The sequence below is a fragment of the Ilyonectria robusta genome (assembly GCF_021365365.1).
Source record: "Ilyonectria robusta strain PMI_751 chromosome Unknown BGZ61scaffold_67, whole genome shotgun sequence".
Taxonomy (NCBI): domain Eukaryota; kingdom Fungi; phylum Ascomycota; class Sordariomycetes; order Hypocreales; family Nectriaceae; genus Ilyonectria; species Ilyonectria robusta.
In genome coordinates this window covers 77,353-101,762 of record NW_025764501.1, presented here as the reverse complement: position 1 = coordinate 101,762, position 24,410 = coordinate 77,353, and the positions used below count along the sequence as shown (strand labels likewise).

General features: G+C 50.8%; 7 protein-coding genes across 7 annotated transcripts; 4 read left to right on the top strand and 3 right to left on the bottom strand.

The window, feature by feature from the left end:
• Window positions 1-5,067: 5,067 nt before the first annotated feature.
• Window positions 5,068-5,313, top strand: BGZ61DRAFT_374045 (uncharacterized protein; the record flags this gene model as incomplete). The annotated part of the gene is made up of 1 exon (XM_046242302.1): window positions 5,068-5,313. The coding sequence occupies one exon, from the start codon at window positions 5,068-5,070 to the stop codon at window positions 5,311-5,313; it is 246 nt and encodes an 81-aa protein (XP_046094109.1).
• Window positions 5,314-6,591: 1,278 nt separating this feature from the next.
• BGZ61DRAFT_374058 (uncharacterized protein) lies at window positions 6,592-6,774 on the top strand (the record flags this gene model as incomplete). Its single annotated transcript, XM_046242304.1, has 1 exon — window positions 6,592-6,774. One exon carries the CDS (start codon window positions 6,592-6,594, stop codon window positions 6,772-6,774), a length of 183 nt encoding a protein of 60 aa, XP_046094108.1.
• A 3,058-nt stretch (window positions 6,775-9,832) lies between these two features.
• BGZ61DRAFT_435354 (fungal-specific transcription factor domain-containing protein) lies at window positions 9,833-12,732 on the bottom strand (the record flags this gene model as incomplete). Its single annotated transcript, XM_046243988.1, has 6 exons — window positions 9,833-10,006; window positions 10,113-10,317; window positions 10,420-11,030; window positions 11,087-11,373; window positions 11,479-12,136; window positions 12,493-12,732. The coding sequence occupies 6 exons, from the start codon at window positions 12,730-12,732 to the stop codon at window positions 9,833-9,835; spliced, it is 2,175 nt and encodes a 724-aa protein (XP_046094107.1).
• A 2,296-nt stretch (window positions 12,733-15,028) lies between these two features.
• On the bottom strand, window positions 15,029-15,661 carry BGZ61DRAFT_374057 (uncharacterized protein; the record flags this gene model as incomplete). Its single annotated transcript, XM_046242303.1, has 1 exon — window positions 15,029-15,661. The coding sequence occupies one exon, from the start codon at window positions 15,659-15,661 to the stop codon at window positions 15,029-15,031; it is 633 nt and encodes a 210-aa protein (XP_046094106.1).
• A 315-nt stretch (window positions 15,662-15,976) lies between these two features.
• Window positions 15,977-16,275, bottom strand: BGZ61DRAFT_468096 (uncharacterized protein). Its single transcript, XM_046247844.1, has one exon. The coding sequence runs from the start codon at window positions 16,243-16,245 to the stop codon at window positions 16,012-16,014; it is 234 nt and encodes a 77-aa protein (XP_046094105.1). The 5' UTR covers window positions 16,246-16,275; the 3' UTR covers window positions 15,977-16,011.
• Window positions 16,276-20,165: 3,890 nt separating this feature from the next.
• BGZ61DRAFT_487247 (uncharacterized protein) lies at window positions 20,166-21,326 on the top strand (the record flags this gene model as incomplete). The annotated part of the gene is made up of 1 exon (XM_046249946.1): window positions 20,166-21,326. The coding sequence occupies one exon, from the start codon at window positions 20,166-20,168 to the stop codon at window positions 21,324-21,326; it is 1,161 nt and encodes a 386-aa protein (XP_046094104.1).
• A 494-nt stretch (window positions 21,327-21,820) lies between these two features.
• On the top strand, window positions 21,821-22,138 carry BGZ61DRAFT_287905 (uncharacterized protein; the record flags this gene model as incomplete). Its single annotated transcript, XM_046238535.1, has 1 exon — window positions 21,821-22,138. A coding segment is annotated over one exon (318 nt), but the record flags the coding sequence as incomplete, so codon positions are not given.
• Between the last annotated feature and the right edge of the window lie 2,272 nt (window positions 22,139-24,410).

Sequence of the window (24,410 nt, the reverse complement as noted above, 5' to 3'; positions counted from 1 at the left end):
TTACGAATCTATCGAATCGAACGCCAAGCCTTGGCGTTCGAATCGAATGTGACCCCGTAGATTCGAATCGAATCGGACGCATCTCCCACAGATTCGTATCGAATCGAACGTGCCACAATTCTTGTCCTGTAGATTCGACTCGAATCGAACACATCTCCCGCAGATTCGTATCGAATCGAACGCGCCACAATTCTTGTGCCGTAGATTCGACTCGAATCGAACATGTCTTCCGTAGATTCGATATCTATCGAATGCCAAGATTCGATCGAATTCGATTCGAACTCGATCGAACGTAGAACTAATCCCGGCGGAGACCGAAACACCAATAGGACCTAGAACCAAATGGACCGTCGTCATCATCACCAGGCCGTCATGCCGTCATACCCCGACAGAAGAGTGGTGAGAGGTGCAGAGCGGGTTTAGAAGGTATCACGGCTTCAGATAAGACATCGCAGAACATCGTCAATTGTGCAAAGGCAGGTACTAGGCAGATTAAATGTCACTCGTCCCCCTCAGCGACGCAAGTGCGTCAACCCATTGATCATCACTGAGGCTAACCAGCGGCAGTGAAGGCGTGTAGATCCCAGCTTTACTCCATGATCGAATGCACTGAGCCATCGCCACTATCTCCCTCCTCAGCCGACTTCTCAACGGTGCCGTCATACGTCCTGCACTGCTAAATGTCCTCTCGCTCTCCGCAGACGACGATGGGATGGTGAGCATATCAACCGCCATCAGAGACAGTCGCGGGTACCGATTCCTGTTGATTTTCCACCAGTCAATCGGCCTGCTTCTGTAGTGGTGACTGTTGACAACATCCTCAGCACAGTACCGAGCATATTCGTCATCAGCAGTCGCTCCTGCTGTCGTGTGTTTCGTCTTTCGGGTGCTCTTGCGGGCACTGGACACTGCCAAGGACGAACCCTGGGCGCATGGCGACCCAGCTACACTCCTGGCAAGTCTCCGCTCAATGTAATCCATTGAGGCCTCGTCAGATGTAGCGAAGACTTCGTAGTCAACTTCGCGTTCCCTGTAACTCTCCCAGATCTCCAAGAGCTGGGATTCGTACTCTAATCGCCAACCCTTGGCCTTACGAGAAGGCACTCGAGACCACAGTTGATCGAGAAGGCGCCACTTCTTCGCCGGGTTGAAGACAACAGCGCCGACATAAGCTGCGCTAGTCAGACAGTTGTAGTACTTGTGCAGCTTCTTCCATCCGAGCTTGATAAAGACCTTGAGCAATCTACGGGTTCTGCTATCGAGCCCGTCGTAGATGGCGACTTCGACGTCCTTCTTCTCCTTGCTCACTGGATCCTCAACTTCTTCAAAGATTGTGCCTTCGATAGCTCCTTCGAGGTGGTCAAGTAGGATCTCGAAGACAGGGAAGTATTCATCGAAACTACCGCAAGTCGACCTCGCGTCGGGAATACCGTCGCCCTGAAGTTGCTTGGTGGCGATTTCAAAAGGCTTCAGAAGCTTGACAAGCACCTCGATAACCTTCCAGTCGTACGCACTTAAGCGGTATTGCAGAACTGCCGGTTTCGGTTTGTCACAAAGACCCTCAGTTTCCCAACGGTTCTGAACGTCATTGAAGAACGTATTGAGAGCCGGGCGGAGACGAAGGGCCCTCTCCATCATCCGCATATCCGAGTTCCATCTGGTGGCATTGTTGAAGACCCAGTGAAGTGTTGATTCATGGCCGGATTCCTTGCGCTGAGACTGAAGAAACTGCTCGTACAGCTGTGTAGTCGCTCGCAGCTGAATCCCGATGTTGTGAAGCATTCCTGGGGCGCCGTTCTGGCTGTACTCCCTGAAAGTGGCTCCATTGATCTCCTCCGGGGCTGGGTGGGATGATAGGAAGTCCTCTTCTGGGATACCAACGGCAGTGTTCGCTTCAAAGTCTTCATCCGTGCCGTCTTCCATTTCTACATCCAGGGCCTCGTCGATAGCTTGATCAACTAGCTCCTCATCGTCATCTTGATCGTCACCATCGGCAGCGATGATTGCCGCGAAGTTCTCTCGCTTCGAACCGTATAGCATTGCCCGCACGCAAAGGTTGAAGATATGCGCAGCGCAGCGGATCCGTCGCTCTTCAGCTGAGAAGCCGTGTTCAAAGGCAAGATCGTCCATGCAGGTGTCATTGTTGGCAGCATTGTCCAGCGTGAAGTAGCCAACCTTGTCCGGGTCGTTGATTTGCCAGAATGCGAGCGTATCAGCGACCTCATCGGCAAGTGAAGCACCGTTGTGTCTGCCCGAGAGAGGTCGAAGCCCAAGGAGGATTCGGTGTTGGACAAAGTGGTTATCAATGAATTGAGCGTTGATCCCAAGAAACGAAGTGTACGACTTGGATGTCCAACCGTCGAAGGAGAAATGAATCTGGGATCGAGCGCTGCGCAATACTTCGGTTACCGGCCCAACGGCACCCCTATACTCGGATTCGAGCATGCGAAGCAGCGTCTTCGCAGAGGGAATGTGGGTCACATCAAGGAGGGGATTGCCGTAGAGAAGGATCCGCTGGAACCGCTCGGTATTGACAATGTTGAACGGCAGGTTATGGTAGGTAATCCAGTCGAGGAGGAGTACTCGGAGGCCTTTGCTGCTGAATCTTCCACGCAGCTTGCTGAGAAGAAACTGGTCGTGGGGATTATTGAAGTCGGCATCGATGAAGTCGGTGATGGTCCTGTCATTTAGAAATGAGCCCCCCACGGGGCTGGCAACTTTGTTCGGGGCCTGCCAAATCAGCACGTTATCAAACCGTAGATGAGAGGCACACACTTACAAGAATCCCGTGGGCTTTGAGTAGGTGTTTCCTGATGGCGACTCCTGTCGAGCAGACGAAACAGAAGTCCGACTTCTTCTTGAAACCTCGGGCAAAGCAGTCGGCGCAGATCCACTTCAGCTTATTTCCCTGCCGCGAGGTGGAACGGTCCTTAACGCGATACCCATATTGTTGCCACCATGCCCTCGTGTCTTGGCCGCCAGTATAACGCTCGAATCCGGGCCATTTGGCCCACTCTTGGCGGCCCCAGAGTGTCCAATCGACCTGAATAAAATCGGCGGCAGTCCCGCGAGGACGGAGCGATGGCGTCGTTGGTAACGAGGTTCCTGGAGACGGGGCGGCTGGCGAAGAAGAGAATTCATCGCGCTCCATCACACCTGGTTGATTCCAGGACGAAGGGCTCAAAGAGAATGGTTCGGAGGACATCATGATGCAGTTAGTTTAGCTAGTCGGACAGATGGGTCGCGTGGGTCGAGGTTGTTGGAAGCCATTGAGACTGCACTGAGGCTCAACTTAAATCCATCCATCCATCACTGACTGGACAGGCATTGAGGCCAATAACACGCGTATATCACGCCCATTTTGTCGTCAACGCGAAATTCGCGACATCTCCACTGCCGCTAAACATGCAAAGTCTTGTGCGATTAATGATGCATTCGCGAGCAGCGCGAACGACGACCTGGCGCGCCCAAGGCGAGAGAGTCGCGCGTGAAGCCGCCATTGTATGTAAGAAGCCAAACTTTGTTCCGACCATTGGTGTACGGAGATTCTCCCAAGTGCCGCTCCACCAAGCTCTCAGTACTTGGCAACCAGCCAAATCGGGGTCTCGTTGATTAGGTCCACAGACGGCGGGGTAAGATTCCATATATTCCCTGTTCCACTTGCGTCAGAGGCTCCTATTGGCTCATGCCACAAGCACAGACGCATCACTACGGGCCAACCTTGAAAAAAAGCCATCCCGTTCCTCAGCCGAGTCCCCATACCGGCTTTGCATTTGTGCTCATTCCAATCTGGCGTCAACTCAGAATGGATTCTTGAGATTTTCGTAAACCGTTCACGTGAGGGGGCGGAACGGTGGGGACTTGAAGTTGAGGCTCTAAGTGGATGCACCTGTGAAGTCGCTGGTACATCGGTTCACAGGCAAAGCTGGCTTTAGGCGCAGGTCCCCGAGACAACCAAAAAGTTAAAGAGGGGGGCAGGAAGATCATGAATCCCATACTCGCCAATGCGTGAAAACTTCGAGCCGGACATATTCATCTGATCATGCCAAAGCTGGCATCAGTAAAAACTTTTTAGTAGAGAGAAATACGGAGACAGTTTTTTTTTGGTTTCCTTTTCTTTTCTTTTTGCTTCCTTCCTATTATTCTGCAGAAAAAGCGGCGTGTTTTTGGTGATCCCCCTCTCTGTATAGCGGCCTGTTACTGGGACAAACATACCCTATACTCCTGCGTTAAAAACTACTGTAAGCCCCACCTACTTTATATGACGACCTTGGTACCTCCTAACTTGGGAGGTTGTATTTTACAGCAACAATAACTCATACTTCAACCCCCCACGCGACAAATATATATTCCTCATAGAAACCGACTCAGTGTTTTATTACAAGATTAAATTGGGTTGTCCGTTACATTCCTGTAAAGCACCTGCTGGTGGGTTGTTTGTCGGGATTGTGACCATGGGAGTCATTCCCAACTGGTAAACCTGTTGGCAATTCGCGGTGGCCGGCGCGTTAATCCGTTCCGGGCTGGGGGGCGGTTAGACAGGGTCGTGACAGGGATGATTGCTGTAGTTGCAGGGTACCTAGTATGCTATGGGCTTTTAGGGTCATGTTATGTACTTGCTAACACATCTTAGCATTAAGATGAATTGTTGTCAGTGTTGATCGCGTTGCACTTCTCGCGTCGAGGAGAGTGCCAGGGGCCTCTTAACGCGTCTGCGAATCGCGCTGAATCCACCCCTTGGTCATGATTCGCACATCGCGTCTCTCTGTTCGACCGAATCGATCGATTTTCGATCGAACGGGTGGGGGCGATCGATTCGATGTCGAATCATATGGTGACCTGTACGGTTCGAATGTCGAATAGGATGCCCCACATTCGAATCGATGTATTCGAACATCGAACAGGACATGTCACATTCGATTCGATGCGAATCGAATGGGCACGCCGCAGATTCGACATCGAATCGAATGCCAAGAAATTCGATTCGACATTCGTAAGACTTGGCATCGAATGAATCTATCGATTCGATTCCCGTTCGTTCGATGTCCATCCCTGTTTTCTGCGACCATGTCTTCCAGACAAGAAGGCACCTACTCCGTATCCAACCCCAATTCCCCGCCCACTCCAATCGACCTGCCAACCTACTCCCGCTGCATGTATCAACACATCAAGAGACAAATGGAGGCCGTGTCCCGTTCCTCGCATCTGCGCTCGAAACATCCAAACCACACTCCGGCGCCGATGCAAAACAACACTTCGAGTCCGAACGAGGGAGGTTCAGGAAAACCCGCTGGAGGTCAGGAACTGTCGTGAACGATATGTTCCAACTTACGGTGGCACTCTTGTTGGTTAAAGCCGCCAAAGGAGTCTCGCGGGAAACAGGTAGCCCCGATTTATACCCTTCCAGAACCATCCTCGTTCTACTCCTGCCACCTTGGACGGTGAGCCTGCGCATTCCAAGCCATGATTCCTGCTGGTTGGATGTCGCCGTTCGACGAGCGTAAGAAACAGAACGAGCTTCTCTAATCTTAACTCTAATCTTACTCGCGAAGAAGCATCAAGATACTGATGAATGACGCACAAGCGTACTTGGCTTGAGATCGGAAAGCCCAAACGCCTAGACCCCCCGAGGCATCGACCTCCGATCTAAAATCCCGCGAAGGCAGCAACCAGAATTGCTGCCACCACCAGCCCGTATCGCGACGCCCGAAAATCAAGCAACGATAAAGCCGCCGACGTTCCAGTGGCACTCGTCTGTGAGGGAACGATCATTTGACTTTCATACTTTATGAATAGTCCCACTTTATAAATATTGTGTAAATAGCTTAAGTCAGAGTTTTCCTTAATCTCTTTCTCTCCTTGTAAACAATCATTTTACCCAAGTCGCATTCGACCTCGTTCGTGCCCTTGTCCCGTCACATTAGCCTCAATGGAGTGTTCGCACACTTCCTCGACCCCCTTGGCAAGAAGAAGATCCTCCTGTCTATACCGTCAATCAACGGGAGCCATACGGGCGAGGCTTTTGCAGACGGCGTTGGGGAGATCATCAAGGAGTTTGGCCTCGAGAAGCGCGTGGGCTACTGCGTCCTGGATAACGCGGGCAATAACAACACAGGCGTGGAGGCGCTTGGACGAATATTTGGCTTCAAATGGCCACGCAGATCATGTATGGCAAGGATCTAAGGGAATTCGAGACGGAGAGTGATGCTCCTCGCGCCCTCCAGGACGACCTCCAGCTTTGGAGGCGCAAAGGCGCCCTAGGCAAGCTCCGCAACATCATTATGTGGATTACTGATAGACACGCCGGCCGCCGCCGCGCCAGAGAGTTTAAAGCGCTACAAATCGAGACCCAAAATTGTCTTCTAGACGATGAGCCCCGCCGACCCCCTGCCGAGCTTAAACGGCCGAACGATACTCGGTGGAACTCACATTACTATGCCTTCCGTCCTCAATCAAGCCCCAATCGATGCCTATTCTGAGGAGGAGCACGCTCACAATACACGTCTTGAGTGGGTTACACAGAAAAATAGACGACTAGCGTCAGATAAGCATATCAAGCTTCCAACCAAACCCTTGATTGTGGAAGATAAGATGTCAACTGAGGACTGGGTCACGGTCACAAGATATATGGAGATATTAAAACCGTTGATGCTGGTCACAAAGAAACTCGAAGGGTATCCACGGCAGGGCCGCAACGGCCTTATGTGGGAGGTGTTGCCTTGCTATGAGATGACAGAAGCTGAACGAGTATTATTCGAAGCTCGACGACACTGAAGTCTATGTAACCGCTGTGGCCCTCCACCCTCAACTCCGGCTGAAGAAAATTAAGCAACTATGGGCCGACCGAACAGATGGCCAGTGTGAGAAATAGGCGGCCCATAATGGGCTCTTGGACTAAACCGCCCATTTAAGGCCCATTATTATGTGTGTAAATGGTGCAATCTGATTGGTTGAGCTTGGTGGAAAATATGATTATTTGACCAACCTACATACCTTCGAAATCTACGAAGCAGACATTGCAGAGTAAAATGTTGGTGGTATGGCAGCCTGGCTGCGCAGGCAACTGCTGAAGCCTAACTAGGCATAATCAACTATTTCTACACTCTAACTACATCGCCGCATCAAGTTTTGGGTCCGACTCTTGGTACCAGTCCAATTATGGCAGGCGGTCCAGTCCAGTGCTTCCGGATACACAGGCGGTCCAGTCCAGACACCTCGGACTGGGCGGACCGCCTATTTCTCACACTGCTTCAATCCTGCTTACGCTCTAGCCAGTTGCTTGGTCGAGCATTCCGTTGACGTGTCGAATTATTGACACGTACGCTTCCTATGTAGTGGCCAAGAAATCAACACGATCTCAACGGGAGAACACCGCTACCTTGAGTTTATCCTACAGTGCCATCGGTGCCAGTGTCTTTAAGAAGGGTGTTGAATGTTTCTCAGGAAGCCTGACGTGGAGAAAGTAAGTCGGGACCATCCGTGTTCAGAGACCCAAACAACTCAACCAACTCAACGGACGACCTATATTGAGTGAATTGGCTTAGTAATTGCCGACCTCTCGTTGAGTTGATCAACTGAACGCTTTCGTTGAATGGATTGACGTTGAGTTGGTGTGAGGGAACGATCATGTGACTTTCATACTTTATGAATAGTCTCACTTTATGAATATTGTGTAAATAGCTTAAGTCAGAGTTTTCCTTAGGAATCTCTTTCTCTCCTCGTAAACAATCATTTTACCCAAGTCGCACCCGACCTCGTTCGTGCTCTTGTACCGTCACAACTAGCAGTTTTTGTCAGTGTTGCTCATAATATAAACAATACGTATATTGGCAATATGGACCCCCTTGCAATATTATTGTATTGTCAAGAGGTGGTATTATATTACGCAATATGAACATGACCCATATTGTATTGTATTGCCAAGAACCCAATATATTGGCAGTGTGACAATACATCCAATATATTCCACGTGACCCCATCGTTAAACCGCTTCTGCACAAATCTTGTTACCTTGAAAATCTCGTATCCCAAACCATGACTCCAGGCACTCCAATGCTTCAATTACATCACTCCCAAGCCGATTTCGACGGTCTGTAATCGTTATCTTTGCCCCAGAGAAGAGTCGTTCGGGCTCCGCAGACATTGCAGGAATCGACAGTGTATCCACGGCCATCTTGCTCAGGCTCGGGTAGTTTTTCTGCTGCGTCTCCTCTAGCCACCGTGCAAGGGCGCTTGTAAAGCCATAAACCCAACATACGCAGGCGATTCATCAGTAAGGCGATAGTAATGGCGGTACGGTTAGTCAGTAGGCTCGACAGTGATAAAGAAAATGGGCAGAGGTGACGATGGCCAATGTTAACAGGCAACCACCGGGAGGCCCAGCCCCAACGTGGTCCGTACCGGCTGTGCCTTCCCTGACGCGTGGAAGAAACGCGTGGTCGCATGTTAGGAATGATTGTCAACAAAGTTGCGTGTCGAAAGTGAATGCCAGCCAATAAAATGCCAAATATCCCTGTCTCTGGTATAGGGTAAGACCTGTCCGGCTACTGTCAAGAGGCAAATTCGCCCCAGGACTGACAACCCAATATAAATAATATATTGCCAATATGGACATCCTCATATTATATTATCACAATATCAAAATCTTCATATTATATTGTCACCATATGAGAAAGTCCATATCATATGGGGCATATTGCAATATACTACTTTATTGCCATATTATTAGCAACACTGGCGAAAGGGTCTTGCTTTGCTTGGTTGTTACGTAATCAACCAATCCCAACCAACCGGGTCAGTTGTTGGACCTATCTCATTTCTCGCTACGCTCAGTAAGGTCTTAGAGCTGCCAAAACTAAACCCTAGTTTGCACCTGTTCCATTTTTACGTGCCTGTTCCTTCTTCAGGTCCTGGAAAACAGACACTGACTTGTATCTGTTCCTTTTTTTTGGGCCCTGTTCCTTATTCAGGATCTTGAAAACGGACACTGGTTTGCATCTCTTCAGCTGGCAAGAATGCGAAAATAAGACTTGTTCGTTTCGCCACGGTGCCATTTTGACACATACAGAAGTGGCCAAGAGCACTCACTCTAAACCATGCCAGGCACTTGGTCCGTACTGTGAAACGACCCTGGGTCAGAAGCACTATTATCGCCTCAAAATTTGGGCTCGCACAGAAGACTCTACTAATCGACATGAATAGCCGTGTCTTTCCCAACAGCCTTGCCAAGATCTGACCGGTGCCATTCTTGTGACGACTTGTATCGATTCTTCTTCCTGCATGGTTTTGCTCATGCGAACCGACTCGCAGGCGAGGAATGGTCCAAGGAGGCGGACCGGGATTTCCTGGCTGTATTGGAGGACCACCCAGCAACCCAGCACCGCTTTTACTTCAGGCGAAGCGGGGCATTAACCTAGAGAAGATCGGGAGGTTGATCAAGGAGGGCGAGGAGTTCGACTGCTTCGCATGACGAAGACAGTGTTCGGATTATGTGCTATAAGGCGGGACTGAGCGTCGTCGACATCTAGCAGGCGCCAAATTCCGAGTTCCGTACCGTACGTTCCCCCAACCCGATGATAGTGCTTACGAATATTATGCTGACTGATAACATGGCAATACCTTGTCCGCCGAAACGCTGACAAGGACCAGCGCGACGATGCCGATAGTGCGGTGTCGGGCGTGAACTAATCCCGGGAACGAGCCCCATCAACTCCGAAATAACCCAGTAATACTACACCAAAAAGGCGGGCAGCCAATGCTGCGATGGTTGATTTTGAAAGGATACCACGTGGGACATGGGAGGGTAGCAAGGATAGATAGACACTGTGGCCGTCTATGTTAGGCACAGGGTCTCTTCTTTGTCGTGGACATTTGCGACGAGGTGTTCCCACCATGGGTACCTTATGCCGATAGACTTTTGCAACGCAGTTGGCATAGACGGGATTTCGACCTTGGCGTCGATCCAGGCCCAGATCCGCTTTAAAGCCTGATACAGGGGTGGCACGCTCTGTAAGGACAGTTAGTGCCATAATCTGTACAAGTAATAGTGGTAGAGTCATGCGCAGCAGAACCGGACTGCCGACGATAATAAAAAGAAAATGAGAAGAACCTACACTTCGCACTGGCGTCCGCACTACCTCCTCGAACCAAGCCTGTGACACGTTCTTGTGATCCGGATTCGTAGCAAGCAAGCCGAGGAAGAAAACTGGTAGCAGAGGTGCCTGAGCGGTGAAATGCGGACCGGAGGTGGGCATGATGCGTATGCACTTGGCCAAGTCTGTCAAATTGCTGAGGACATCCGGGTGGTTTCGAGGTAGCCTGGAATTCCAGTCAGCAAGTCCTCACACAAACGTTTTCTTAGGTGGAGGGGAGGAACGCCTTTAAGATGAACTATTCCCTGCCAGACGGTAGTATCCTTACCTCAAGAGTCGACATTGCAAATAGATAATCGAAGCAAACCTCCATGCCTCGGCCGTTGCATCCGTCATATCCTGATCTGTATCAATAACAAAGTCGTTAGGCCTCGATCGTATCCATTCGATTGGCTGTGGACACTGCTGGGCAGTTTCAAATGGTATAGACTCGCTACTCCACTGCCGCATCTCCAGAAGCTCGCGTAGTAAGTAGCGAGCGGTGATGGGCACAATGGCGCTCTCAGGCTCCTGCTGCAGACGCGCTGCGCAGCATGTGATCTGGCTGATGGTATGCAGCAACTTCTTTGAGAAACCGCACCCTCCGTGGATCTCGTACATGGTCTTCTCGGTGCCATACAGGAGCCATCCAAACCTCGACGCCTCCTGTATCGGGTCAAGATCAGTGGGCGAAGGAAACGCTATCATGGGCTGAGCGAGAATAACAGCCCGGCCCACGATAATGGACTGCGAGATACGAAGGTTGGTGAGCTGGATGTTATTATCTCGCCAGAAACGACCTCCCGGGTCCGTGACGTGGAGAAAATGCTCGCCTTGCTTGAAGCCCTCCAACCAACGAGGCGTAAACGGATTTTTGAGACGGCGCTCTGTGAGGATGATCTTCAGAATAAGTCAGGGCTAGGTGCGGGGAGTCTCTTGGGCATGTCAAAACTCACATCTTGCATCGAGAGAATGACAGCCATAGTGATGACCTCACTACCCTTCCCAATTTCAAAGCTTTCTGGGGAGGCAAGGAGATTGCTAAAGTGCGCATCGGCCAGAACGTATCGCTCGTTGATTCGCTGTCGAATACGTTCGTCTGGAAGATAATCATAGATATACACTCCTGCCAAGCTTTGGATCGCGCATCGAATGCCTTCATTTTCATGCATCTGGGCGAAGTCTTTCAGCCACAGGTTGGTGTTGCTGAGAACACTCCTACCAGGGCACCAGTTTTTGATATCTAGGGAGAAAGGCGTCAGAACTTGCCAAAGGAAAAAAAAGGCGTCCTAAGTAGAATTTCCAGAGGTGATGGACAATTTGAGAAGAGACAAGGAAGCGAACGTACAGAAATCCCATAACCGCCTATCCATCATATCCATCTTGGCCTGAAATCCAAAGTGTGGGGGTAGCATCCGTGGCTCGTCAGTTGTGAGTTGCATTGTCAAGACTTGAGAAGACACTGGTGACACTGAGTCCATAGGTGATGATGAGAAGGCGCTCCAGGAGAGGTCTGAATCGCCTGGCGACATTGTCACGGTACCCGCTCTGGAGGGGGCGGCTGGTGGTCCGATGAGGCTGACGATGCTAGATCTACGACTGACAGCCGTCGTCGGTGTCGAGTCCATAATTTCCTCCACGGCGGCAATAGGAGGAGGGTCGGGGCCGGATGGTCGGATGGAGGGCCTTCTTGATGGCCAATTAAACTTGACATAACCATTCACTTGGCCATTTTTAGGACGAACATATCGAGGAGCGATGGACTTGACCAAGCGGTCTTCGCCATCGGTGAAGGGGCTAAAGAGGGTCCTTGCGGGTGGCCTCTGTATTAAAGTGTCTTGGGGATGAAGAATGGCTCCTAGAGGATCAGCCGGGATGGCGGGAAGTAGGCGAGGCAAGCGGGATGAATGAGAACCCTGATGAGACAAAGTTTGAGGTTGGCTGGGTGTGGCAGAGGGATGTTCGATGTCCAGCCCTGCAGAATGCGGTGCTGCATGGAATGTTAGCTCACCGACTTGAAAGTCCACCATGGCATGATCAGGGCACTAAACGATCTTAACATCTTTCAATGGTCAGGGGGAGTGGGCAGAGATTTGGACAAGATGGCTGAGACGAGATGGAGACATGCTGGGCGACCAGGTGAAAGCGAGAGTGGGGTTGCTGATGTTGTCTCTGGTCTCCTACCCCTTGGTTACACCACCAAGGGCCTGGGACCGAGTCAAGACAGGGCGAATCAGAGAGAAGATGGAGAGACAATGGAGACAAAAGAAAAAGGATGGTAAGGGTGGTGAAGATGGTGATACGGATGGGGATGGTCGATCGACGGTTGCCGGAATGTTTCCTCACCAAGAAGACCTGCGACCCATGGAGGGAGATCCTCGGAGAGGGGCGGAGACGCCAAGCCTGACTGGAGGCCTGACTGGAATGGCCACGGGGTTCCAAACAATGGGGCATCGGTCAAAGGGCCGGGGACGTTGTTGACAGGCCCGGTGATCCCCAAGGCCATGTTCCCTGGAAGGGTCGGAATGGGAATGTAGTGGTCCTCCGGTCGCTCATACTTGACACGCTTCAGTGGACGATCAGAGCCTGATGAGTCCTCCATCATCGAGCAGCCTTGACCCGCGCGCTCGGGCCAGATTGCTAGAGGCATTAGAGAGAACTTTCGACGAGCCTTCAGTGCTGACCGTGCCTAGCTCAACCGAGTTCATGGACACGCATGCACTCGGGGTGGGGTAACAAGGCAGCGACAACTGGAGCAGCAAAAACGGTTCGCGTTCAAAGACTTGCCCTGTGCAATTTGCGGGGAAAGAGGCAACCCTTTATTAGGTCTGGGGGAGGGTGCTTGAGAGACTTGGCTCCACGTTTGCTCGAGACAAGGAGTGCGGCGGCAGGGGCGATTGGTCTTGTCTGACATGTAATACGCCTCACGACGACCGGCGCTGTGCCGTCCATGCACATCGAAAGGCCCAGAGCGAGTGGAGGGTGAATGCCACGCCACGCCATCCCCTTCGGCCATTGGTCCCGTAGCACTTGTGGCAAGCACTGCCTCGCAAAAAAATGAGCCCGGGCATGTTGGTCCCACCATCCACGGCCGTCCTCATAAAGAAAACGCATTGTGAGTGGATACCGACTCGTCGGCACATAATTCGCCCAGAGTGCGGCCGGTCAGAATCCTGCTCATCATTACGCAACGCGGTGACCTAGTAGTACCCTGTGCCTGTCCCGTTCTCCACGACAAACGGATGAGAAAATGAAAACCACGGGACAGCTTAGAAAAAGAAAGCCAACGGAATTGCCTTGCCGTCTGTGCTTGATGGCGCTAGACTACTAAATGTGAAATTGGGACGATGCACAAGATGCATTTGAATAATGACAATGAAAGTGACTTTGAGGGAACCGAAGCGCGGCTACGGTTTAGACAACCCCCCGATGGTCGGGATCCTTATCTCCAGTTGGGACTCCCATCACCTGGGGCTATTGCCCAACCTCCCATTGTGCAACGTACCGCGGAACTTAAGGACTTCATTACCACCCACTGAGGCTATCCGCTGTCGCTGAATGCCACCCGCTCGGCCTCTGTGCACATGACTGACTCTCCATGCACTGGGGTACCACAAAAGCATGTGGCAAGCAAGTCCTTCCGGATCGTGCCCCACAGCGCTGCATGACCAACGGGTACCCCCGCAACCCGGAATCCACCGGGTTTCATGCCCAATGCTCGAAAAGTTCTGACGCTTTGTCAGTAATAATTGTGAACGGCCTCTAGTAGCTGGATTCCAGCTATCTAGTCCAGGATGCTATTTACATCAAAGATGAAGAAGAAAGAAAGAAGTTCCTAAGTGCCCCTGAGTTGTGGGATGATTTCTCATCCCTGGCGCGCACGAGCCTAGTACGTCTTGCGGCACAGCTGCAAGGATATGGGCCCTGGGCCGTGACAATAATAAAGCCATGCATTAACGTCCATTTTCCCCAGCCAACTATTGAAATTGCGGTCCAGTGGAGTAGCATTGGCTGTTTTCCTTTGATAGTCGGCTGGAAGAGCCTTTCTCCTACTCCCAAGGGGCTCTCACATCTTGTGTGCCGCGAATTGGCTGACCAGACAGCTTTGATACCCAACATGGCCTCTTATTCTTCCTCTGTCCTCATCATTGGGGCTGGCAACTTTGGTGCGCAACCGCCCTGTCCCTCATCAAGAAGGGCAACGTCAAGGTTACCCTTGTCGATACCGCGGCCTACCCGAACCCCAGAGCCGCAGTGAAGTAAATAGTGCAAAATACCGTATACGATATTTTTTCAACCCCACACTGCACTGGATTGTTTAAGAATTCGGTGCACTGCACGGTATACGGTATTACACTGTATTTAAGCAATATCGTATCGTAATATCATATCGCACGACGTGCAAAGAGCCGCATGGCCTAAGCATATAACTAACCAAATTGAGTAAGGTTGAGATTCAAGATCGTATCGCTGACCATAACTAGATGAAGCTATTCACAGCTAACATGTATAAGATTATCATCAGCTGAGTGCAGATCAACGGCCCAGCCTGTTACACTTCATTAGTAAAAAGTCCTGTAAGTTGGGATCTTCATAATGCCCGATATGCCTATGGGGAGAGACCTAGTATTACTCGTACTACACAGTACTTGCGCTGTATAATATCATATTAATATCATATTTATATGATATTTGAATAACCTTGCACTATATTACACGGTTTACGGTATTGCTTGCACTGCACGGTATAAAAATACCGTGCAGGCAATACGATATTGAATATGATATCGTCTTATTTACGGTCACACTATTTGCTTCACTGTGCATCATCTGTTGATAGAGAATACTAATACATTGAACATTTGGATCCGTCGCCTCCTGGTACTTCAACTAAAGCCTCAACATCCGCCTCCGCGACGTTTGGCCGCCTCATACAGAGTTAGGCAAGTGATCATTACCATCTGGTCGAACGCGTCTCCAAAGTTTGCTCTCACCTCCAAGCCCTCGCACTTCGTTAATGGCCCATCGCTTGTAAAGACCGCTAAGATCTCTCCAGTACCTTCGTGAACGAGCTTCCAGTTCCGCACGCTCAGCCCCGACGGCGACGAGCCCCCTACCCCCACTGATTGGGTTCTCTTCCATAACAGAACCTCCCTCCCTCGTCTGGGTGTGCTTGAGTTGGTGAGCGCCGTTTCCCAGCGGTATTTGGAAGCCTTGAAGACTGATTCTTTCGTCATGTCTTCCCATTGCACTGAATCTGGCTTAGCTGGGTCCCCCAGACCGATTTTGGAGTTGCCCCGCAAGTGCTCCATATGGCACACAGCCTTGATGGCGCCCTTGTCGCTTGTTCCTTCATGTAGAGTGAGGTCAGGCTTCTTACGGGTGAAAGAGGAGATGCCGGCATAGAATGAACGGGTTTCGGTCACGGATTTGATGTCATAGTGGTGGCCAGAAAATGCGGTTCGGTCGAATTGGAAGAGTCGGGGAGAGGCCGCGGATGGCGCAACTGTCGTGGTTTCGGTAGATGCCATCGTGGTGGTGTGTGCAACCGAATGACTTCGGGGTTTGAGTGTAGCGATATTGAGCGGCTATCATGGAGATGAATGCAATTTATAATTAAGTGTGTTTGCGGCGGCTTAACAACCACTGCCAGGGTTATTTCAGCGTGACGTTAAATCAGCCGTACACAAAGGCGCCAGAGTCATACGACGAACGTGTTGAAACCTCAGCAATGACGTAAGTCGGCAACGTATTACCCGTTTACAAGCTAAGCCTTGGAATCCGTTATTGTGAATGCCACCATTGTCTCGTGCCCAATCGACGTTCCTTTCACATGTTTTTTATCACATCCGTCGAGTTGAACGCCATTGCCTTCCAGAAGCTAACTGGACCTATCCTTGCGCGCGACCACGATGGTACCGACATGTGACTGCCACGCCGGGGGCGCGAAGCCGGAGTCGGAGTTGATGTTGAGGTACGTCCGGTTGGCGGACCGAGTGCCTACGCGGTGGAGGACCAGCGGTACCTCGATGAGCCCTGGGACGGGAGGAATGTCCTGCGAGAAAACGGGATGATCTGCGGGGATTGTGGTGGCGGACCAAGGCGGGAATTCCATTTTCTCGACGTCGCACCGGACGATGACGGCTTGGATGGGCCCCGAAGCACTGTGTGTTACCGTCGAAGTGGATGGAAACGAGTGTGAGGAGGTTGCTTTAGGCGCAGGCGCCTGCTGAGACACCATCTCTGGCTTGGAATCCGTGTCTACGTTGTCCCATTTCGAGTAATCTATAGGTGCCATGGAATTAGCACACTTCACAATGGTTGAATGAAGAGGACTGAATTCAATCTACGCGACAGGTTGAAGAGACATGGGTCTTCCAGACGCTCGGATCACCTAACGCCCAATGCCCTCCAAGCCAGGCCGTAAGCTTCTTCCTAACGGCATTGGCGTGCCCGTAGGGACCGGTCACCTGTTATTGGATATTCAATGTGTTGTGGACAAGGAAGACTTAGGCTGGACATAAAGTAAGGGTTTTAGGTGTGAAAATCCGATATCGGTGTCCAGCCTCAATGATGTGGGTCCAGCCACAAAATAGGTGCTAGCTAAGCGAGGGGGGTTGTTTTTTAATCACGGCCGGGAAATACCCCATCCCTCCCACGTTCCCCAGGTAGACGTGGGATCAATAGTCGATAACTTGTCAGCGACTGTGATAGGAATGTTGACTGCAGCTAAAGCTAACGAGAAGAGATTGCGGTAGTACATAAAAAGAAAGGTAGTGGTGTTTGAGGAGTGCAATAGAAGAGTGGTGAGGGATTGGCGGGCGGTCAGGAATCCACAGTCCGCGCAGGCAAGGCCCCGGAGGATGATGGGCAGGCCTTCGATGGCTGCGGTCGGGTTTGCCGGCCTATGGCGGAGTCGTCCCTGGAGGGCACCTGCAGCTTGAGCCTGGCGTAGTGAGAGATGATGACGTTGCGGGCTTTACTTTTGATTTCGGTATGCCGATCCCTCAAGTGGCTGTGGAGATTCGAATCAACCAGTCAGCCACAGCCCGACTATCTATCTTTCCGGGTCCAAGGTCAAGCTAAGAACCCAGTTCATATCCATATTACTTACGGAAGTGGGGCTCAACCTCGGGACGCGAACCCTTTACTTACTTCAGACTGTAATAATTCCTCACACGCCTCGATTTGCTCACATGCATGCGCTTACTCCAGTAATGAAAACATTCATAAGACAAGAAACGGATGGCGAATGCTGCTCCCACCCCTCACGCTGCAGCGCTTTAAAAAAAGACCTTGACCGTAGAAAAAACGGACAGGGGGTGGGAAAAAAAGCAAGCAGACGACAACCCCTAACCCTTAACCCTAAATTGCTTGCTTGCTGCGCGCTCTGTACCAGAAAGTGGAAATTGGTGTTATGGAAGTGGTGTTCCGAACTCTGCTACCGAGACGCGTCTCTTCTAACATCGTCGTTTCGGAGCAAATAAGCTCTGCGACACATCTCCATTCTTCCAGGCCATATGCCGGCTGAGCTCGGTCAATGCCGCCGCCGTCTGCGCTAGACGCTGAGGACGGCAGGACCTGTCCACTGCTGCGTGCTCGGCGAGCCCAACACCCCTTTTTCCCTATCGTTTCCCTATCGTACAAATGAGAGTGAATGAGTCGAGGAGACGTTCTCGTGGGGTTTCGATCTCGTTGAGTTCTCGCTCGAGGCCTCGCGCTACGGGCTCACTACGGGCTGGGTCGAGCATGTGAAGGATAACTGCAGCCTGAATAGCTCATTCATCGGGCCTAGGTGACGGAGTAGAGCAATTATGGTAAGAATGTTGTCACGAGCATCACCCACCTGTGATGGAGTGACACACTTGGGCTGCGTCAACGGAATTTCCCGTTACATCAGGTCTATGTAACTTCGTAAATTCTCTGCCTTCTCTTTGCCCATGCTATTCATCATACGTCATTCGAACGTGTGAAATCAGCGTGGAGGGGGCCCAGTATTCTCCAACGTCGCCATCCCCAATGGAACGCCGAGTGAGGGTGGGGCTGTTGAAAAACAAAGACCCTTGCGCCTGGGCTAGCACGAAGGACGCCATTTATTCCCCTCTAGATCTGCAACCGGTGAAGTTCTTGGCCTAGACCGGGTCGGCAAATCTCGAGAGCCCTACGATGCTGATATCATCGTATCAGAGCCTAGCCCAAACCCTAAATCTTTGAATCACATCACTGGCCGGGACCGGGAGGGTGAAAGACGGACCCCCCGCTTACTTAGATGTACGTTAGAGGAGTTAGCCAGGTAAATCCGAACTGTCCAACGTCGTCGTCTGATGATACCACGTTGTAGAGGGCTGTGCGTCTTGCGCTAGCCAGCATCCACTAGCTTGACACATAGCTCTGATTTGGATCGACGATTTCTTCCCAACGACCCCATGCAGAGAAGCGCAAAGCTTCGGCCGAGTGGTGCTGGGGGCAGGGAGTTGCAGTCGACGTCCGAGCGATCGATGCAAGAAGCCGTTCTAGGAGATGATGACTAGTGCCCTTGAGCTCGGTATCGGCTCATGTTCCACTCTCTAACCGTAGCTGGTCAGGATCGCGAGCGATCCTTGAACGTTGAAATCCATCTTGCACCCGCAGCAGGAACCGAGCGCAACGGAGTTCACTGAGCTCCAGGGTTCAAATCCACGACACTCCACGAGCTCTTCCCGTGGATTTAGGATCACTTAATGATCCGGGCGCTGGTGCACGGATCCCTTTACGCCACGTGCAACCCCTGAATCCACTCAACTGAGGCCTGAAGTTGAGTGGATTTGAACCCTGCCGAGCTCCCTACGGTGTGGCTGGAGCTGGAGTTCGTGCCACAGCCTCGTCTTGTAGCCACAACGGCGATTGCCACGTTGGATCATGGGAGTCTCGCAGAAAGAACGCGTCAAACCCAAGAGTTGTAAATCCTCGTGGTTTCTGAGCCCAAAGTTCGCGAGAGCCCTGTCGTCACGCTTGTACTAGAGAAGGCAACACTTACGATTGCATCTTCCAGGAGGAGGGGAACACAAACGCCACTGTCCCCCAGCCTTGGGTACGGTAATTAGAACGCACACACCTCGTCTCGCAGCTCCCGGTTCCCAGTTCATGGCGTTCTCCGTGGCAAGGGTCTAGGGTCCCACCCTGTCAGCCTCCGCACCTGGTTCCCCTCTCCCATTGTATGATGTATCTGGAGCTCTTGTGCCCGATCAGGCCACCCGCAGCGCAAGGAGATACTGCGGCGCTTTGACCTTCGTTTATCATGTTCTTGCCCTTTGCTGCTACGTATGGACATGGCTGCGCAAGCTGCACCGGCACGTCAGGGTTTCGAAAATGCAATGCAACTGAAGCAATCCCGCTAGGGTGGCCCAATCGGAATTCCGTGAACTCTGACTTGAGGGCTTATTGACCCCTTCGCCTAGCAGAAAGATGTCTGAATATCGAGATTTCATAGGAAAAGTCTATTTTCCCTCCCGGCGTCCTGCAGCACATAGCATGTGGGTGTGCCGTCCTGGACTTGCTGGGGGCTTAGCAAGGCTCTGATAGCTTGAGAGCCAAGGACTTTGGCAGTTGGTGGTTTGCGAGATGCCATGTATATTTGATTGTCCCGTCGCCCTCAATCCTCTCGCGATCACCTCATTCTCTTGGATTCCCCTCCTTCAAAACCCTGCCTATGAATTTCTACTTGTCAACTACCAAGCTGGCCCACTCCTTAACCTATCAAATCCACTTTCAGACCTACTCTTCTCCCCAACCGCCTCTCAGCCCTGCCTGATCCAGACACAACTGGTTCACTCAGCTGCCGTCCAGCAAACGAATAAGCAATACCGGGAAGCCTTACAGCCCTGCGTGTTTCTTCGTTGGCAAACGGCAGGAAGAAGAGGAGGGACCGTCCAGAGATCAGCCTTCAAGGCAAACCCGGCCCCAACCAGTCGGTCTTGTAATCACCTACCCGCCCAACCCCGGGATAGCATAAATCGAAACCGAAGAACGATCACCATCTGTGCAGAAAGATCATCGATGGCAGCCTTCGTCCATTCTTACCCTCAGATGGCGGGAGATTTTGCGTTTGGCCAATACTTCGACGGGATCGCCTCAACACCAGCGGCAGGATGCCTGATGACCCCTCCACCTTATCACATCAGCATATCTTCCCCCACATCTCAAAGCCACATGGCCTATCAACAAGCGATGAACCAAGTCACCGAGGGCTCGTTCTTTGACGAAGCAATCGGCACATCCCCGATCTCAACAGAGATCGGTCTCGTGTTTCCCAAACCTACACCTCAATATGTCATGGCAGCCAAGATCCCTGAGGAGTATGAACCCTCCCAGACAGCATTGCCGACCGTAGAACGAGAAAAGAAACCGCCCCGCCGACCCCGAAACCGACGGAAATCGCAAGAAAGTTCAAGTCTGTCAGAAACCGGTGCTTCCGTACTCGTTTCGGATGTACTGAAACCAAGCAAACAAGGCCGGAAACCCAAAGTCGAACCTAAAGAGCCCGTAAAGGCATGTTGGAGGCAAAAGGGGAAGAGCAATGATGACGAGGATCTTCCTAGGGACCTCCGGCGACGGCGCAACCTCGAATGCAATAGAATCGCTGCTACTAAGTGTCGTCTACGCAAACGGGATGAAGCGTCAGCACTTGCCTCCCGTGAGCAGACCATGGAGGATCAGAACCAATACCTCTCAACCTGTTTCGACCAGTTGACTGCCGAGATCTACCACTTAAAGACCCAGCTCTTGCAGCATACTGACTGTAACTGCGTTCTCATCCAGAAATACATCGCAAACGAAGCGAGAAAGTCTGTCAATAGCCTCTTATCTCTCTCTTCGGCCTTTCAACTCCCTAACGGACTCACACCACACCATGGGTGCTCGAGCGGCAGAAGAACAAGTGGAACAGATTCCTTGAGCATCCAAACGCCTGAGATGGAAAGTGCCCCGCCGACATGGACCGACCCATTTCGGCCAGACTCAAGGTCGTCGGAGGTCGGGGACGATTTGTTTGATATGGTATTAGAGCCGTTCCAAAAAGAACCACTCCCGGCGCCAAGCCAATCTATTTCAAATGTGCCCTCCCTGTCCAGATGCGACCAGGGAGTTTTTGGTAGCTCAGGGCCACAGGCCCAGCCGGTGGTTGGAATGGTTTGGGAATCGCAATGGGGGTTTCACTGATGTCGGCCGTAGTGCTGCCGTTTCATGCCCAACGAGTGACGGGAGTATACGAACAAATACAGTTCAAGTTGCCTTTCCTGGTCCTCATGGAAGGCCGCATAACAGCCCAGAGCTGTCTTGTCGGGGCTAGGGGGGATTGGCTAAGTGGGGTATCGAAGATTCCACTGAATGTACGAAGGGCTCTTTCAAAAGTCATGTCCCAAGTCGGGCCAAGAAAAAGGGGAATAAGTAGGACGATGGCATCGACAATAATCATTGCGAGAACACTGCGAAGGACAAGCCGACTCTGGAGGACAAGATGAAGGCGCGACCAAAGGACGAGCGATTGACCAACGATGAAGGCCCACCAGCCGGCAATGGTCACGGCACCTTGAGCGAACTTATTTTAGGTGATGTTAAAGAAGTAGGTCGAGAAGCTGATTATGGTGACGATCATGCCCAAGCTCGCAAACAAAAGACTCCAGAAATACCATTCAGCGTATCTCTTGAAGGTGGCCGAGATTAGAACGACGATTTCCAGCACGCAGACCTATCATTACATGATTGAGGGCGGCCTTGAGTATGGTCTTCTGACCACTGGCGAAGCGATCGTGTTTCTCAGGGTCGACTGGGAGGAACCGGAAACGTTATATTACCACCTAGCAGAACCCGGTCCCGAGGTGTCCGCCCATCCAAATCACTTCCACGTCTGTACGGCCGTGGGTCAGTATCTAGCTTTCAGCCTCATGGCCCTCGGCCCACCAGGAGAACGGTGGATGCACGGGCAGGAGGAGCGTCGACAGGCTACCCTTGACTTGAGCAAGTGGGCAGAAGACTTTGAAACGACGCATTGGTCAATTCCAGAAGGCGCGTCAGCCATCCTTAGCCACAAGAACAGATAATAGTGGCGACAGTACTTCGTAGAGATGGTCGTGGCTCGTGGTCACACCCACCAGTTGTGGTTTATTTGATTTTTTTTAGCTTTACTCAATATCATCAGATAGATCAAAGCCATACAGTAATCTCAAACAGTAGGAATAAACAATAAGTGCTACACCCAGCACCAGAAGAAACAGTAGCTGAACAATAAGGTTGTTGCCCACCGGTCTCTGCCTGAAGCTTCCATTCAACCCCTCTGACTTCAACCCTATTGTCTGCAGTCAACGACCTTGCTGTCTGCAGTCAACGACCTTGCTGTCTGCAGTCAACAACCTTGAGATAGTAACCTTATTCCGAGCAATAGGATATAAGGGAGACTGACGTCTCCCATCGTCAAGGGACCAACTTCCCTTCTGACACTCATCCCATCACAACCAATTTTCAACATGGCAAATTTCATTCGAAAAGCTCTTGTCAACGGTAACCTGTTGTATCCGCATTATAGATCCGGACTCCGACATGATCTTGGATTCTCTTGGAATCTAGAGGATGAATCAGAAAGACAGAAGCTGAATTTCCTCTCGAGCTTCCTTGAGAAAGAAAATCTGTTCGAGCTATCGCCACACCATCTGCAACTCTTAAATGGAAGCCAACGGATCGCATTGGCTATTTTTGGATGCCATTTGCTTCTTGACAACAGGACTAGGGTTAATGGGCAAGGAAATCAAATTCTTGTCGGCAATCTTGTCCCATATATCCGAATAGAAATGGCCGCGCTTTACGACTTGGCCAAAAATATCAACAATCCCGATCCAAGGGGTCAAGTCTTCCTCCAGGATATCGCCGGGGCCCAATACAACCCCTGGTTCGAGGAGTTGTTGTGTTGCGTTGGGTTGGTACGGATGCTAGCCACCTAGGGTGCTGGGGAGGGGGGATTCGAATGACTTGGGTCATCATGGGCGTTGGGGATCTTGGGGCGTTAGGTCGAGTCGTGGGGCGTTAGGTCGAGTCGTGGGAATTGTATCAAGGTTAGAATGGTTACAGGTCGAAAAAGTTAGACAGGATTCCGGCAGAGAAGAAAAAAGCAGCTTGAAACCCAAACTTGGGCCCTGGCAACTGTGACGTGCGCAACGAAAATGCAGTAAATTCAAACACTAGGTTCCCTCATCGAGGGGCAGGTGTGGTTTATTATAATTAAATTAATTGGATAACGTATATGATAAGCATGCCGATCAAACAAGTATGCCGATCACTTATACTGTACAGCTAAAAGTAGGAATATTAGATTTTCTAAAACTTGTTATATAAATAATAAAAATATAAAAAAAGGGTTTTTAGACTTCTTATAAAATAGTTGGGAAGAAATAATTTCTTTAGATTTTTAACTAATTTGCTTTATAGAGAAATAAGGAGGTACACAGTGTGAATAAGCTTTTTCTTAATAACTCTATAAATAAAAATAAACAAAATTTTACAAAATTTCTATATATAGTTTTTTCTTTAGTTAGCCTAATCCCTAAATTATAGCCATTTTAGGCCTAGTTTGAATTTTTTATAAATATCTTAAAATCGCGATTTAAGGTTCAAAATTAAGTGATCGGTACACTTGTTTGATCGGCACGCTTATCAAGTACGTTAGCTATACACAAGACCCGCTGTTATCCAGTTTCATATTACTGTCGTTATAGGTTATTAGTAATCCACCCTCGCTGACTTAAAACACAAGAGCCACCCGTCCTGCTGACCTGGATGCCAGAGCCACCAGTAGCTACGAGTATCATACAGCAACCCTCGGTAATAGGCACTCCACAGGTGCCGAGCCCGTTTGCGATGGATCTAGATGGTTCGGTCATCCCGGATATCTTGAATGGGACCACTTTGTCACCTCAGCCAACTTCTCAAAAGATCAATGATCACTTGTCTACACCGCCATCTTCGCTGAGCTAATAGGTCGTCCGTCGTATTGGGGCTGAGCACGCAGAATAATAACCAAACCCTTGGCTTTAATGCTGGCTCGCAAACCGCCTCCTCTCTCCACGGTGGAAACAACAGTCACCGCCAGTTGCCGCGCGCAGTGCCAGGTTGATTCAGCATTATTTTAGAGGCGCCTGATTCTTGCCCCCCCCCCCCCCCGATTTGGATGGTACCCATTTTGGGCCTACATGATTGGGTTGACGCTCCATAATAAATACGCCTACTAAATACTTTAAGTCAAATCACGACGGT